Source organism: Leptodactylus fuscus, chromosome 9 (assembly GCF_031893055.1).
Source record: "Leptodactylus fuscus isolate aLepFus1 chromosome 9, aLepFus1.hap2, whole genome shotgun sequence".
Taxonomy (NCBI): Eukaryota; Metazoa; Chordata; class Amphibia; order Anura; family Leptodactylidae; genus Leptodactylus; species Leptodactylus fuscus.
This window is the reverse complement of record NC_134273.1, coordinates 67,219,542-67,232,780: the sequence shown is the minus strand read 5'-3', so window position 1 is coordinate 67,232,780 and position 13,239 is coordinate 67,219,542. Positions and strand designations below refer to the sequence as shown.

The following is a 13,239-nucleotide window of genomic DNA, read 5'->3' as shown; positions in this document are numbered from 1 at the left end:
AACCCTATATGTAGTCAGATCATGCACGGATATCATTTACTGTAGCAGATCTGTAGCTGTAAATGAAGGAAAGCATAGCTCATCACACTGTATACAATTGTACAGAGATCGGCGGCTTTGAGAATGGTTAGCAACATAGAATTTCATATAAAAGTACTTGTCTTGGTCCTCAGGTCCTTCCTGCATGGCAGCGTGAAGGTCGTCTATAGAAGTATGGAGAGTGACGCTGCAGTGTGGCTGCTTGTAGTACAGTCATTTTATAGGGCAGTGAGAAAAGAAAGATACACATGGTGAACGGCTTAACATACCATAGAGGAGACCGACAACTCCCACCCTAAGGGTAGAGCCGCACAGGAGAGCAGTGACGTGGCCGAAACCTCGCTGACATATGGCTGCTAACGGTCACTGCGGCTTATTGGAAATCCACAGTTTCCCCAGCAAAAAATTACTGTGGACTTTAACAGGCACAAGGTTTTCCAGCAAAATCATGTAGCCATTTATTTTTAAAGGGATCTTATCGTTGGCTCCCCCTTTTTTTCTCCCTAACATGTAGGAATTGCCTTAAGAAAGGCTATTCTTCTCCAACCTTTAGATGTCTTCTCCGCGCAGTCGTTCAGTAGAAATCGCGGTTTTCTTTGGTATGCAAAGAAAAAAAAAATCTAGGCCTTGGGCAGAGCCAACTGCGCATGCCTGGGCCACAAGAAAATGGCCGCTTACACCAGCTTACTGTGTAAGCGGCCATTTTCTTATGGCCCAGGCATGCACAGTCGGCTCTGCCTGAGGCCTAGAAGATTGAAACCCAGGACGGAAGAAGACATGGAGAGGACGTTCCAGAAGAAGATGGAGGCGGCGCTGGAGATTTCTCTCACAGCATTGGGGATGCCCCCACTGCTGTTTGAACACAAGGGACCGCCCCCAGTGCTGTGAGATAACTCATTTGCATACCGAAGAAAACCGGGATTTCTACTGAACGGCAACGCAGAGAAGACATCTAAAGGTAGGAGAAGAATAGCCTTTGTAGGCGATTCCTACATGTTAGGGAGAAAGAAAAGGGTATCCAATAATAGGATCTCTTTAAAGATCCACAGTGTCCACGTTGCAGCAGTACACAACCATATCCTTGCTTCCCCATGTGGCCTTACCCTGACAGTCCAGGTAGGATGGAAGTTGTACAGTCACAAAAGCTGAATGTTGCAGACCACTGGTTTAGGGGACGGGACACAGTGTCCTGTAGACATGAAAGGGTTGATCTATGGAACAGAGGGACAGACCTCGCACTACCAAACACATACTATATACTGTACAACAAACCTAAACGGAAAATTGTATTATCTATAGGAAGGACAACGAATTGTGGGTTCTCTTGCAGCGTGTTGAAATAATGGTGAGCATACACTGCACACAACAAGACACAGTTCTGTCTTCTTGGGTTATAATATGATTTAAGACTAGAGGATACAGTTTTTCCCAAGATGGCATAAAAAGTTGTATAGGTGAGGCATTGACCCCTGAAAAAATTAGCTGAAAACTGGCTGTCCAGCGCCCCCTACTGAATAATTACCCAGTCAATATCCGAGTCTGTCAGCAGAAGCCAGAGTATCACCTTAGATAGTTGTGTTCATATTCTGGGTTCTGCTGACTGAACTTGCAATATGACTTAGGATACAAGCCAAATCTCAAAAAGAAAACACATTCATAGGTCAAATTTTGTCAAGTGGCAATAGGTGACTTATGTATAGCTATAGCCTTAAAGAATAGTTTGGAATCCATTGGCTAGTATCCCGATCTGTGTGACTGTCCAGAAGATTCCCCGGCCCAATACATTACAATGCAAGAGAACGCACAGTGTATTGAATGAAGTGGTGATGGGAGGCCAACAAACCTGTAGCCACTTTACATGCAACACGTTGAGCATGTAAGACAAATTTACCATAAAGTCGGCGTCCCGCTGAGGCTCAGAGGAGCTTAATTGCTTAAGTGCACACATACAAAGACAAAAAAAAAAGAATGGACAGTAAGGTAAGGATCTGCTCATTACATATCAGTACGTGGTACAATGTTTATTACCCTCCGCAGACTGGTAGATCGTCCCTCATAACTTATTCATCGCAGCGCACTAAATACTGCAAAGTGGAGCGCGCGGCTTGTTCTGTAGTCACAGCAACTAAATGACTTTCGCTGCGGTGGGGGAGGGGTGTATACAATTTCCATATGCGATTTATATAGCTGTTTATTCAGACCCAGATACAGGGTCCCTATTGTAGTATATGGGGCCTTTATAGTCCTGATTTTTTGTAAGATTCCATAAAAAGAGAGTAGAAATCCTACCATGTTCCTTAACCCCTTAGTGACCAGCCTGTTTTGGACCTTAATGACCAAGCCAAATTTTTGAAATTTGCCCTGTGTGACTTTATCAATGAATAATTCTGTAACAGTATATTGCATCCAAGTGATTCTGATATTGTTTTTTCGTGACATGTTGTACTTTACTGAGAAGGTAAAATTAGACTGATATAACTTGTGTAAATTTATTAAAAAACTCGCAAGTGCTGAAAATTTTGAAAATTTTTCAATGTTTTCCATTTTTAGCTGCGATATCTCACATATACACAATAATACAGGGCAAAAAAGTTAGTAGTTATATATTTCCAAATGTTCCTTTTGTGTTTCAAGCATATTTGAGATAATTTTAGCATATTTGAGTAACTTAGACAATTTACAAGTTTATCAAGTTTATAAGCAAATTTTGGAAATTTTGAGTGTGAGATTTTTTCCTGTACCAAGCTATGTTTGCAGACAGGAATAGGTGGCATAATGACAGAAACTCCCATTAAATGACCCAATTTGGAAAACTAGACCCCTTCAGGTATTCTTTGAGGGGTATAGTGAGCATTTTGATCAAACAAATATTGTTTTGCAAGAATTATTACAAATGATGAAAAAAATTTCATTTTAATTTTCTTCAAATATGTGTCATATTAAAGCCAGTTTTTTTGCACACAACACATCAAAAAGAAGAAGCACACCCCAAAATATATCACCCCACTTCTCCTGTGTTAAAAAATGTTCACTTTGTGGCCTTAGTCCTATATACGCACGTACAGTAGGGCCTAAGAGGTAGGGAGGGCCAAATGGATTTCAAAACACAAATTTTGCTTGCAGATATTTTATGTCCATTGCACATTCAAACAAGATTTGAGTTACCATAGCAATTGAAAACCCCCATAAATGACACCATTTTATAAACTAGACCCCTTAGGGTATTCATTGAGGGGTATAGAGAGAACTTTGACCCTATAAGTTTAGAGAAAATTTGCGTCAAACAAAAAAAAATTCATATTTTTTACACAAGTGTAATTTTATAGGCCGTTTTTTTTGCACATAACACAAGAAAATGAAGAAAAACACCCCAAAATAGATGACCCCATTTCTCCCGTGGTCAAAAATGTACACTTTGTGGCCTTAATCCCATGTACGGACGCACAGTAGGGCCCAAAAAGAAGGGAGCACCAACTGGATTTCAAGACACAATTTTTGCTTCTAAATGTTTCAGGCCCATTGCTCATTCAAACAAGATTTGAGTTACCAAAACAATTGAAAACCCCAATAAATGACACAATTTTATAAACTAGACCCCTTGAGGTATTCATTGAGGGGTATAGTGAGTATTTTGACCCCATAGGTTTTAAAAGAATTTGCGTCAAACAAAAAATTCTCATATTTTTTACACAAAAGAGTAATTTTAAAGGCAGTTTTTTTGCACATAACACATGAAAATGAAGAAAAACACCCCAAAATAGATGGCCCCATTTCTCCCGTGTTCAAAAATGTACACTTTGTGGCCTTAATTCTATGTACGGACGCACGGTAGGGCCCAAAAAGAAGGGATCACCAACTGGATTTCAAGACTCAAATTTTGCTTGCAGATATTTCAGGCCCATTGCACATTCAAACAAGATTTGAGATACCAAAACAATTGAAACCCCCCATAAATGACCCCATTTTATAAACTAGACCCCTTAAGGTATTCATTGAGGGGTATAGTGAGCATTTTGACCCTATAGTCGTTTCACAGATTTTACTAACTTAGGGATGTGTAGGTTAAAAATTAGTAAAATGTCCCTTTATCCCCAAAGTTTTCATTTTCACAAGGGGTTAAAGGAGAGAAAGCCCCCCACAGTTTGTTACACAATTTCTCCTGAACACGGCAATACCCCATATGTGGCCATAATCTGCTGTATGGGGACATGGTGGGGCTCAGAATGGAATGAGCGCTATTTGGATTTTGGAGGGCAGATGTTGCTGGAATAGTTTTCAGGTGCCATGTCGCATTTGCTGAACCCCTAAAGTACCAATACAATGGAAACCCCTCAAATGTGACTCCATTTTAAAAACTACACCCATCAAGGAATGTATCAAGGGGTATTATCATTTTGAGCCTAAAAATGCTTCCCAAAAATTAATGTACAAAATGAAAATTGAAATTTTTAAAGAAATATGCCATTTCGGTGCCCAATACGTTGCACCCACTTTGTGTTGTCAGAGACCTGCACTCCTAAAACTATTAAGGGGCCATCCCGAGGGTCAAAAAATTATATATGTGGGTGTAAACTGCCGCTTGGGCACACAGCAGGGCTCAGAAGAGAAGGAGCAGTGCGCTTTTTAGCTATTGGGGTACAGTGTTAGAGGGACTTTCGGGGCGCCATGTTGCTTTTGCAGAGCCCTGAAGGTGCCAGTAAACTGGAATTCGCCAAGAAGTGACCCCATTTTGTAGGGGAAATTTTAGGGTCTCGGCAAATATGACATGGTGTCCAAAAACCAACAATCTAAATCTGCACTCCAAAAGCACATAGCGCTCCTTCACATCTGCGCCCTGCTGTGTACCCAAATGGCGGTGTATGCCCACATGTATGACACTGGTGTACCCCGGATAACAGACTTAATGCCATATGTAGGTAGAAAGGCTGTTTGGACACAGCCGGGCACAGAAGGAAAGGAGCGCTATATTGGTTTTTGGAGCACAGTTTGGTTTTAGGACACCATGCCACTTTTGCAAAGCCCCTGAAGTGGAATCTGCAGACATCTCACCCCATTTTGGACACTACCCCACTGATGGAATTTATCAAGCGGTGTAGCGAGCATTTTAACCCTTGAGTGTTGCATTTATTTGGTTTCCAGAAATGAAATTGCGGCTGATAATGAGAAGTTAAAAATGAAGTTTTCCAGAGATTCGCCATTTCAGTATCTGATATGTTGTGCCCAACTTATGTCAGCAGAGATACACATTCCAAAAACTGTTAAGTGGGTATCCCGGGCATAACAGCTTTCAGAGCGTTCATCTCTGATACGAGTCGGACACAACATATTACGCACTGAAATTACGGATTCTTGGAAAAATTGTCATTTTCACTTCTCACAATCAGCTTTGTATTCATTTATGGATAATATGTTATAGCAACACTTGGGGGTTAAAAATGCTCTCTGTACCCCTGGATAAATCCTTCAGGGGTGTAGTTTCCAAAATAAGGTCACATATCAGAGGATTCCACTTTACTGGCGCTTCAGCTCTGCAAAAGTGTCATGGCATCCAAAAACCAAACCATCTGCGCTCCAAAAACCCAATAACCCTTCTTTTCCCTTCTGTGTCCGGCTGTGCCCTAATATCAGTTTATACCCACATATGACATTACGTCCGTTATCCTGGGTACACCAGTGTCATACATGTGTCATACATGTGGCATAAACTGCAGTTTGGGCGCACAGCAGGGCGCAGAAGGGAAGGAGCGCTATGCGACTTTTAGAGTACAGATTCAGATGTTTGGTATCCGGACGCCATGTCATGTTTGTAGAGCCTATAACGTACCAGAAAACTGGATTCCCCAAAGGAGTGACCCCATTTTGAAAACTGCACCCCTGAAAGAATATATCAGGGGGTGTAGTAAGTATTAGTATCCCAGACGTGATTGCAGAGGGGATGGCGAAGAGGGAATATATAAGCGGTGTGGAGGACATTGCAAACACCAAATTCCCTACTATGTCCCATGATTGGGGGAGTCACTCTGGGGGTCACTTTAGGGGTCACTTCCGGTGTCTTTTCCCTCGTAAGCTGTAAATCTGGGGTGTCCCCTGATATCCGCTCGCACAGCTTATATATTCCCTACCTGACGCAGCCAGTTGTATTCTAATGATTTGGCGATTTTGGGGTTGTTTGTCTTCACATTACTAGATGCTATATTTTCTTTATTTTTCTGGTGACGTGGCCATATAAGGGCTTGTTGTTTGCGGGATGTGATGCATTTTGTAATGACACCATTTTTGGGTGCCTACAACTTATTGAATACATTTTATTAACCCTTTTTTGCAGGATTTTTTAAAGAAAAATCAATCCTGGCATTGCATTCTACCTTTAAAATTTTTCGCCATGCAGCGTACAATATAAGTAACATGTTCCCTTTATTCTGCGGGTCGGTACGGTTACGGCGATATCTCATTCATAGTATTTTTTTTATGCGATACTAATTCTGTAGAATAAAAACACATTTAGGGACATAAATCAATGTTTTTTGCATCGCCATCTTCTGAGAAGCGTAACATTTTTATTTTTCGGTTCACAGTGTTGGTTGTGGGCTTATTTTTTGCGGGACAATGTGCGCTTTTTATTGGTACTGTTGTGGGGTGTATATGACTTTTTGATCACTTTTTATAGCATATTTTGTAAGGTGAGATGGCGAAAAATCACTACTTCCGGCGGGTTTTTTCTTCGACGTTCACCGTATACATTAAATATTGTTGGAGTTTTATTGTTCAGATTGTTACGGACGCGACAATACCAAATATGTATTGTTTTTATTAAGTTTTAGGGTTTTTTTTAATATAATTCATTTTTTATAGAAAAAAGGAAATTTTGGGGCTTTATAAGTTTATTCATTTTTATCAGACACTTTATTTATTTATTTTTCACTTTTTATTTTTTACTTTTACACTTTTTACTTTAGGACACTTGGATTAGTGATGCTTTGATAAAAGCATCACTAATTCTCTATTAGACGCTGAAGGACACAGCTGTCAGTGTCTTGCAGCGTCTGGAGGAAGTCAGACGCAGGGGCTGCCTGCGTCTGACTTCCTCTTCCCCGGGCAGGATCAACCAGGTATTGGGGGTCTTTTGGAGCTTGGGGTCACTGGCCAGACCCCAGGCTCCATGTTAGAGACATCGGCACCCCTCGATCTCGCCGCGGGGGGTGCCGATTCGGCCGGCACCGTCACGGAACTGCTTCAGTTCCGTGATCATGTTTGATCACGGAACTGAAGGGGTTAAAACCCCCCGATCGGAGCCCCCTCCGATGGGGGGTAATGGAGCAGGGTCTTAGCTGTCAGATACAGCTAAGATCCGCTCCAATTACATCGGCACTGACAGGGAATCCTTCCCTGACTGCCCGACGTAATTTTACTATAGGGCAGTCAGGAAGGACCTGTCAGTGCCGACGTAATTTTACTATGGGCCGGTCGTTAAGGGGTTAAGATTTGCAGAAGTATTTGCTCTTATGTGTCTTGCTTCCAGGTTAGAATAGCTTTGTACACACCAAAGGCAGCACGCCTCAATACTGTGTGCATGGGGCCCTAACACAATGACAAAGTGGTTTTCCAATATCACAATATAATGGCCTATTGTTAGGACAAGGCCATCAATATCAGATCAATAAGTGTCCATCTCCTGTTCGAAAGGTCAGTGATGCTCTACATTGGGGTAAAGCTGCTACAAAACCACAATGTTATCAATACATTAGAAGATGTCCGAAAAACCTTGATTTCTGGCCACACCGGGGTCACTATGTAGGAACTCACCCTTACTATACAGTGCAAAACTCACTACCTGAGCATCCAACTTAGACATTACATGTTAGCGAATGGAGATTGCCCCTGTACATGCAAAGGATTTCAGAAAACATGGAGCAGATCCTATATCTGTCCGCAATTACACATCTGTCCACATCACTTTTAATGCACGGGTCAATGACAACCATGGGAGTGTAGGGACCCGTTTTCTGAGGCAGATTACATAAAAGGGGGTTTCCATTTCCAAGAGCGATCACCATCTAATAATGTGTTGGTGTATCACTAATCTCTGGGCGCTCGCCCATCCTGAGAATAAAAGGGCCACAATTATTCCTGCACAATGAGGCCCTCAGCAGCTTCTAGCCTAGGGCTCAGTGATTATGACCTCATCAGAATGGTGATTAATTGGGCTTTTAATGGGATTACAATAAGTGGTGATTATCTGAGGCCACACCACTTTATAAAGCAACATCGTCAGAGGGCAAAATCAATTATATCCCAAGGCCCAAAGGCAAGTAATTGTTATTTACTCTCATTATAATCCGACTTCTTAATGAGCTCTAATCACAAACTTCGGCAGTTTGTTATGTCAGTCAGGAGGCCTGAAGAGGATGAAGATCGTGGTCCAGGAGAGGTGAGTAACAGTTGGTTGTGACACTCACCGCCCCTGGGCCTCTGCTACTTATACTCTGGGGTCAGAAATATTACACCTAACTAAACTTCAGGTTAAAGCTCACTAGAATTGTGGCCCCTTCCTTGTCACAATCAGTTAGGGTCCCCGAGGTTTACGCTATCGCACTGTGCACTTGCAGTGGGTTAGTAGCTGTGGTGTACAGTCACAGTGTACTAGAAGGGATATAAACAAAGTGTCTTGTGCTGCGAGATCAGAACATGTAGTGTTTCAACTATGGATGCACGTTCAGAAGTGGTTTTATGGCCAAGTCCTAAAGTCATCCCAGCTGTCCAGAAATGGAGATTGGAAGCCACAGAGAAAACCAGCCAGACAGAAGTGACCTTATCCAAAAGGGGTTTTCTGTGGCTTTATTTAATATCCTGCCTTTAGGATAGACCTAACTTTAGAACAGGTCATCAGAAGCAGAGGGGTAGGGGACCAACTCCAGTCAACTGAATGTAGAGTCTGCCATGCACCGAACATAAGTGCAGCTCTGAACACTGCAGACAATTAGCATTTTTTACAGCGCTCATCTCCTGTGCTGGCAGAGGATGCCCCCGGCTTATGGCTAAGAAAAATAAGAGATCTGAACCAAAGTGTACGGTTTGGAATCTCAGCAACATAAAATGTGCAGTGGCCAGGCCTGGCACCTACTCCAATAATGTAAAGATAGGTGGGGGTCTAATTGTGGAGAACCCCACCAATCAGTACAATTACTGCACAAGTACTGGTAACAGAGGAAAGAAGAAACGGAAAGTAAGTCACGCTGAACTATATCTATAACTCCCTAGCTTGAGTGGGAGCGCATGTGGATCTGGGGGCCACACCACTGGGACGTTCAAGATCACTGAAACAGAAGTCCCAAATCCCTCTACTTCTATGTGGTTCACAAATGCACCGTTGAGTTGTCCTAGGGGACTGTCGGAAACAGTGGAGTACAGCACTTGGCTGCTTTCATCAGTAGTGCAGCATTCAGGAGCAAGGCCGTTTTAATGTATTGGGGGGGCCCTGTGCAAACTTTTTGAAAGTGGCCACCCATAAATTAATTTCTCCTACCTCCCTCAACCACCAATCTTACATTAAAAAAAAGAATACTCACTAAACAGCATTCCTGTGGACCTGTAGGCTCAAACTGTAATGTCTGCGGCTGGTGCTCATTGCGCTTCCTGGCTGCAAGCTGCAGACATTATCAGTAGAAGACTGAATAACGGAGCATGGAGCTAAGTGCTTCGTATAGTATACAACCCCTATCTGTGTCCTTAGGTAAAATCACTGTGTGCGGCAGGACATCACAAAAAACGTGAGCCAGTCCTGCTTGATCCAGGGCTGCTGCATCATTGCACCTTATGGTTAAAGCAGCCCTGTGCAGGAGTGACCCCCATGCCCGAGATGAGGTTTATAGATGACGCAAAATTCTGTTATTCCATTAATACATATGATAAATGGTAGAGAAAGCATTGAAAAAAAATGAATTTGGCCTAATGGTGCAGGTAACCATGGGGGTAAAAGTCCCATAGATAAGGCCTCACCATCTCTGCTATACATCGTCAGCATTAAACCTTTCATCGCCGCCTCGTGCACACAGAGAATTGAGTTTATACAACTGGAATCTGGGCCATTCCCATTGTTCACCACAAAGAGCCCATGTTGTCAGGTCAGCTATTCGGGCTGTGTAACCACAGGGAGCCGAAGTGACGTTTGTTTCCACTCATTTGTCGTAGCGTCTACTTACTGAGGCTCTGGCTTCTGCAACTCTGGCTTTTTTCAATCGGGTCTTTGCAGCGTCCAAATCCAACCTCTTATTCTGTAACAGTTTCCGTTCTCTCTGAGGAAAGTAAGAATGGAGGGAGCCACATTACTACATCTGTTGCATAACGGGCTCAATAAGCAATGTGGGAAATAAAATCTGGGAAATGGAGAAAAACTGATGACAAACAGTTCGTGGCAAGCGGCATTTCACTCTGCAGCACAGCGGTCTGCGGGGTTTTACTCTAGGAAACCTCAAGTCACAGAAAATGCAAAAGTATAAAGAAGAAATAGTGCGACCAGAGGGGAAATGGGAATGCATTATGTACCAGAACGCAATACAATAATGTCATGGCCGCCTGTTACCATTTTATAATCTGTCGTAGAACTATCTCTCCCAGCAAACCCTTGTAGCTGCAACTGCCAAGGAAATAATAAGAATTCTTATATAGGTGATAATATTGTGTGTGGTCAGCAGATCCAAGATGTGGCATTTGTGTGACCGCTGTGGCCTCTTCACCTTATACCTTTGTTTGAAGCCAGAGGGGCGGAATTTGGACGCGGAATCCACCTTCATACAATAGTGGTCTACATAGACCGCTAGCGTTTGTTTTTTCGCTAGCGTTTTTTTGTCGCTAGCAGAAAAAAGAAGCGACATGACCCATCTTGAGGTGAATTCCGCCTCAGGAAATCAATAGAAGTGAATGGAAGGCGGAAACCGCGTCGCGGTTTTTGGCAAAAACTGTGCCCAAAAACCGCAACGCGGTTTTTAAAAGTCCATTCACTGTGCGGAAGGGAAAAACTGCCTGGTGTATTTTGAGGCGGTTTTTCCAAAAACCGCTTCCTAATTCCGCAAGCAGGTTTTTTCCAGACCAAATTCAGCCACATCCTAGTCATGTGTGAACTAAGCCTTATTGCGCTATTGTACGTGAATGTGCTGACTTTCCCCTAAAAGAGGAGATTGGGGAGATAAGAATCTACCAACTGGAGTTCAACCTTTTCTTTTCTAGGTAGGCCGCTATCAGGAGGTGTCTTAATGGGGTTGTCCGGCCCTAAATGAAATTTTCATCAATATGTGATCTGTAGGGGTCCAACTCCCAGAACCTCACAAATATCATCAGTTCTGGCAGCCACTGCAATTCACCAGAACCACCACTATAAATAGACTGAAAATTCAAGATACAAGGAACATACTGAAAATAAAGCAAAAAAAGGGGAAGAAAAACAACAAGTTTTAAAGTTGAAAGTAAGTCGAGCAGTGAACCTACAAGTGCTATATACACCATGTGATCCAAAGTATCCAGACACCCCCAAAAACATACAATTTTTCATATTAGGTGCATTGTGCTGCCACCTACTGCCAGGTACTCCATATCAGTGACCTCAGTAGACATTAGACATCGTGAGAGAGCAGAATGGGGCGCTCCGCGGAACTCACGGACCTCGATCGTGGTCAGGTGAATGGGTGTCACACATCACGCAGGTCAATGCCAAACGACGCCTCGCTTGGTGTAAGGAGCGTAAACATTGGACAACTGAACAGTGGAAAAACATTGTGTGGAGTGACGAATCATGGTACACAATGTGGCGATCTTATGGCAGGGAGTAGGTATGGCGAATGCCCGGTGAACGTCATCTGCCAGCGTGTGTAGTGCCAACAGTAAAATTCGAAGGTGATGGAGTTATGATGAGGTCGTGTTTTTCATGAAGGGGGCTTGCACCCCTTGTTTTGCATGGCACTATCACAGCACAGGCCTACATTGATGTTTTAAACATCGTCTTGCTTCCCACTGTTGAAGATCAATTCGGGGATGGCGATTGTATCTTACAACACGATGGAGCACCTGTTCATACTGCACGGCCTGTGGCGGAGTGGTTACACGACAATAACATCTCTGTAATGGACTGGCCTGCACACAGTCCTGACTTGAAACCTATAGAACACCTTTGGGATGTTTTGGAACGCCGACTTTGTGCCAGGCCTCATCGACCTACAGCGATACCTCTCCTCAGTGCAGCACTCCATGAAGAATGGGCTGCCATTCCCCAAGAAACCTTCCAGCACCTGATTGAACGTCTGCCTGTGAGAGCGGAAGCGTCATCAAGGCTAAGGGTGGGCCAACACCATATTGTATCCAGCATTACCAATGGAGGGCGCCACCAACTTGTAAGTGATTTTCAGCCAGGTGTCCGGATACTTTTCATCACATAGTGCATTTTATCTTTCTAGGTCTACAGAGCATTGTCTGCTCAACACAATCCCTAGCTATATGCTTTATTAGGACATTATAGGGTGTGGATGCTCAGGACTCCCTCCCCATTAGTAAGGGCAAGGGGCTGAATCAGACTGAAGCCCCCTCCCCACTGACTGACTGGATCCGGGTTCTCTCTAATCCCAAAAGTTGCTAGCAGGTGTTTATGGGAAACCCTACTGAGAACTGTGTATGCAGGGGGCTCAGTGGTGTGTGGTGAAATGTGTCCCATGCATGTTGCAAAGAACACTAAAGGAAGAGTCTCACGAAACAAAATGTATCCAAAGCTTCAACTACAGCACAGAGTAAAAATTGCTAATATTTTTCATGAGAAAGCCATATTTAATTATTTACATTAAGAACTTGTCAAACTGGAAAGTTCAATGAATCATTGGATGAATGCAACAGGAACCTCGTCATCTCCTCTGCACATAAAGACGTGGCCTATACTTACAGATATTGTCTTATAATCTCCTTCTATAAAATTCCTCAAGGGAGTGAGAAAGTTAATGGCTCCAGTCTGCACAAGTTCCCGGTGAGCTCCTCCTATTCGCTTCTGGGTTTCCCCACATTTAATGAGAGCGTTTCCTGAAATACAGACAACTGAGTTACTTACAGAAGATGAGAACCTGACCGAAAAAGAACGCAAATGAATGCAGTATATGGAAAGCCCTTATAGGACACAACAGAGTATCACAACAACCTATTGGAACCATCTCTGTATCCGTTCTTCTG

General features: G+C 43.0%; 1 protein-coding gene across 3 annotated transcripts in view; it reads right to left on the bottom strand.

Moving 5' to 3' along the window:
- Positions 1-13,239, bottom strand: part of SH3GLB1 (SH3 domain containing GRB2 like, endophilin B1) — a 42,074-nt gene that overhangs the window by 14,193 nt on the left and 14,642 nt on the right. Inside the window, exons 4-7 of one of the 3 annotated variants that reach the window (XM_075287183.1) lie at positions 12,959-13,092; positions 10,239-10,331; positions 7,457-7,469; positions 1,624-1,644 (exon numbers count right to left, since the gene is read on the bottom strand). In XM_075287183.1, the coding sequence (XP_075143284.1) occupies positions 1,624-1,644; positions 7,457-7,469; positions 10,239-10,331; positions 12,959-13,092 (261 nt within the window). Of the gene's footprint in view, positions 1-1,623; positions 1,645-1,882; positions 1,973-7,456; positions 7,470-10,238; positions 10,332-12,958; positions 13,093-13,239 lie in introns of all 3 variants that reach the window. The other 2 variants (XM_075287181.1, XM_075287182.1) reach the window with 2 other exon arrangements.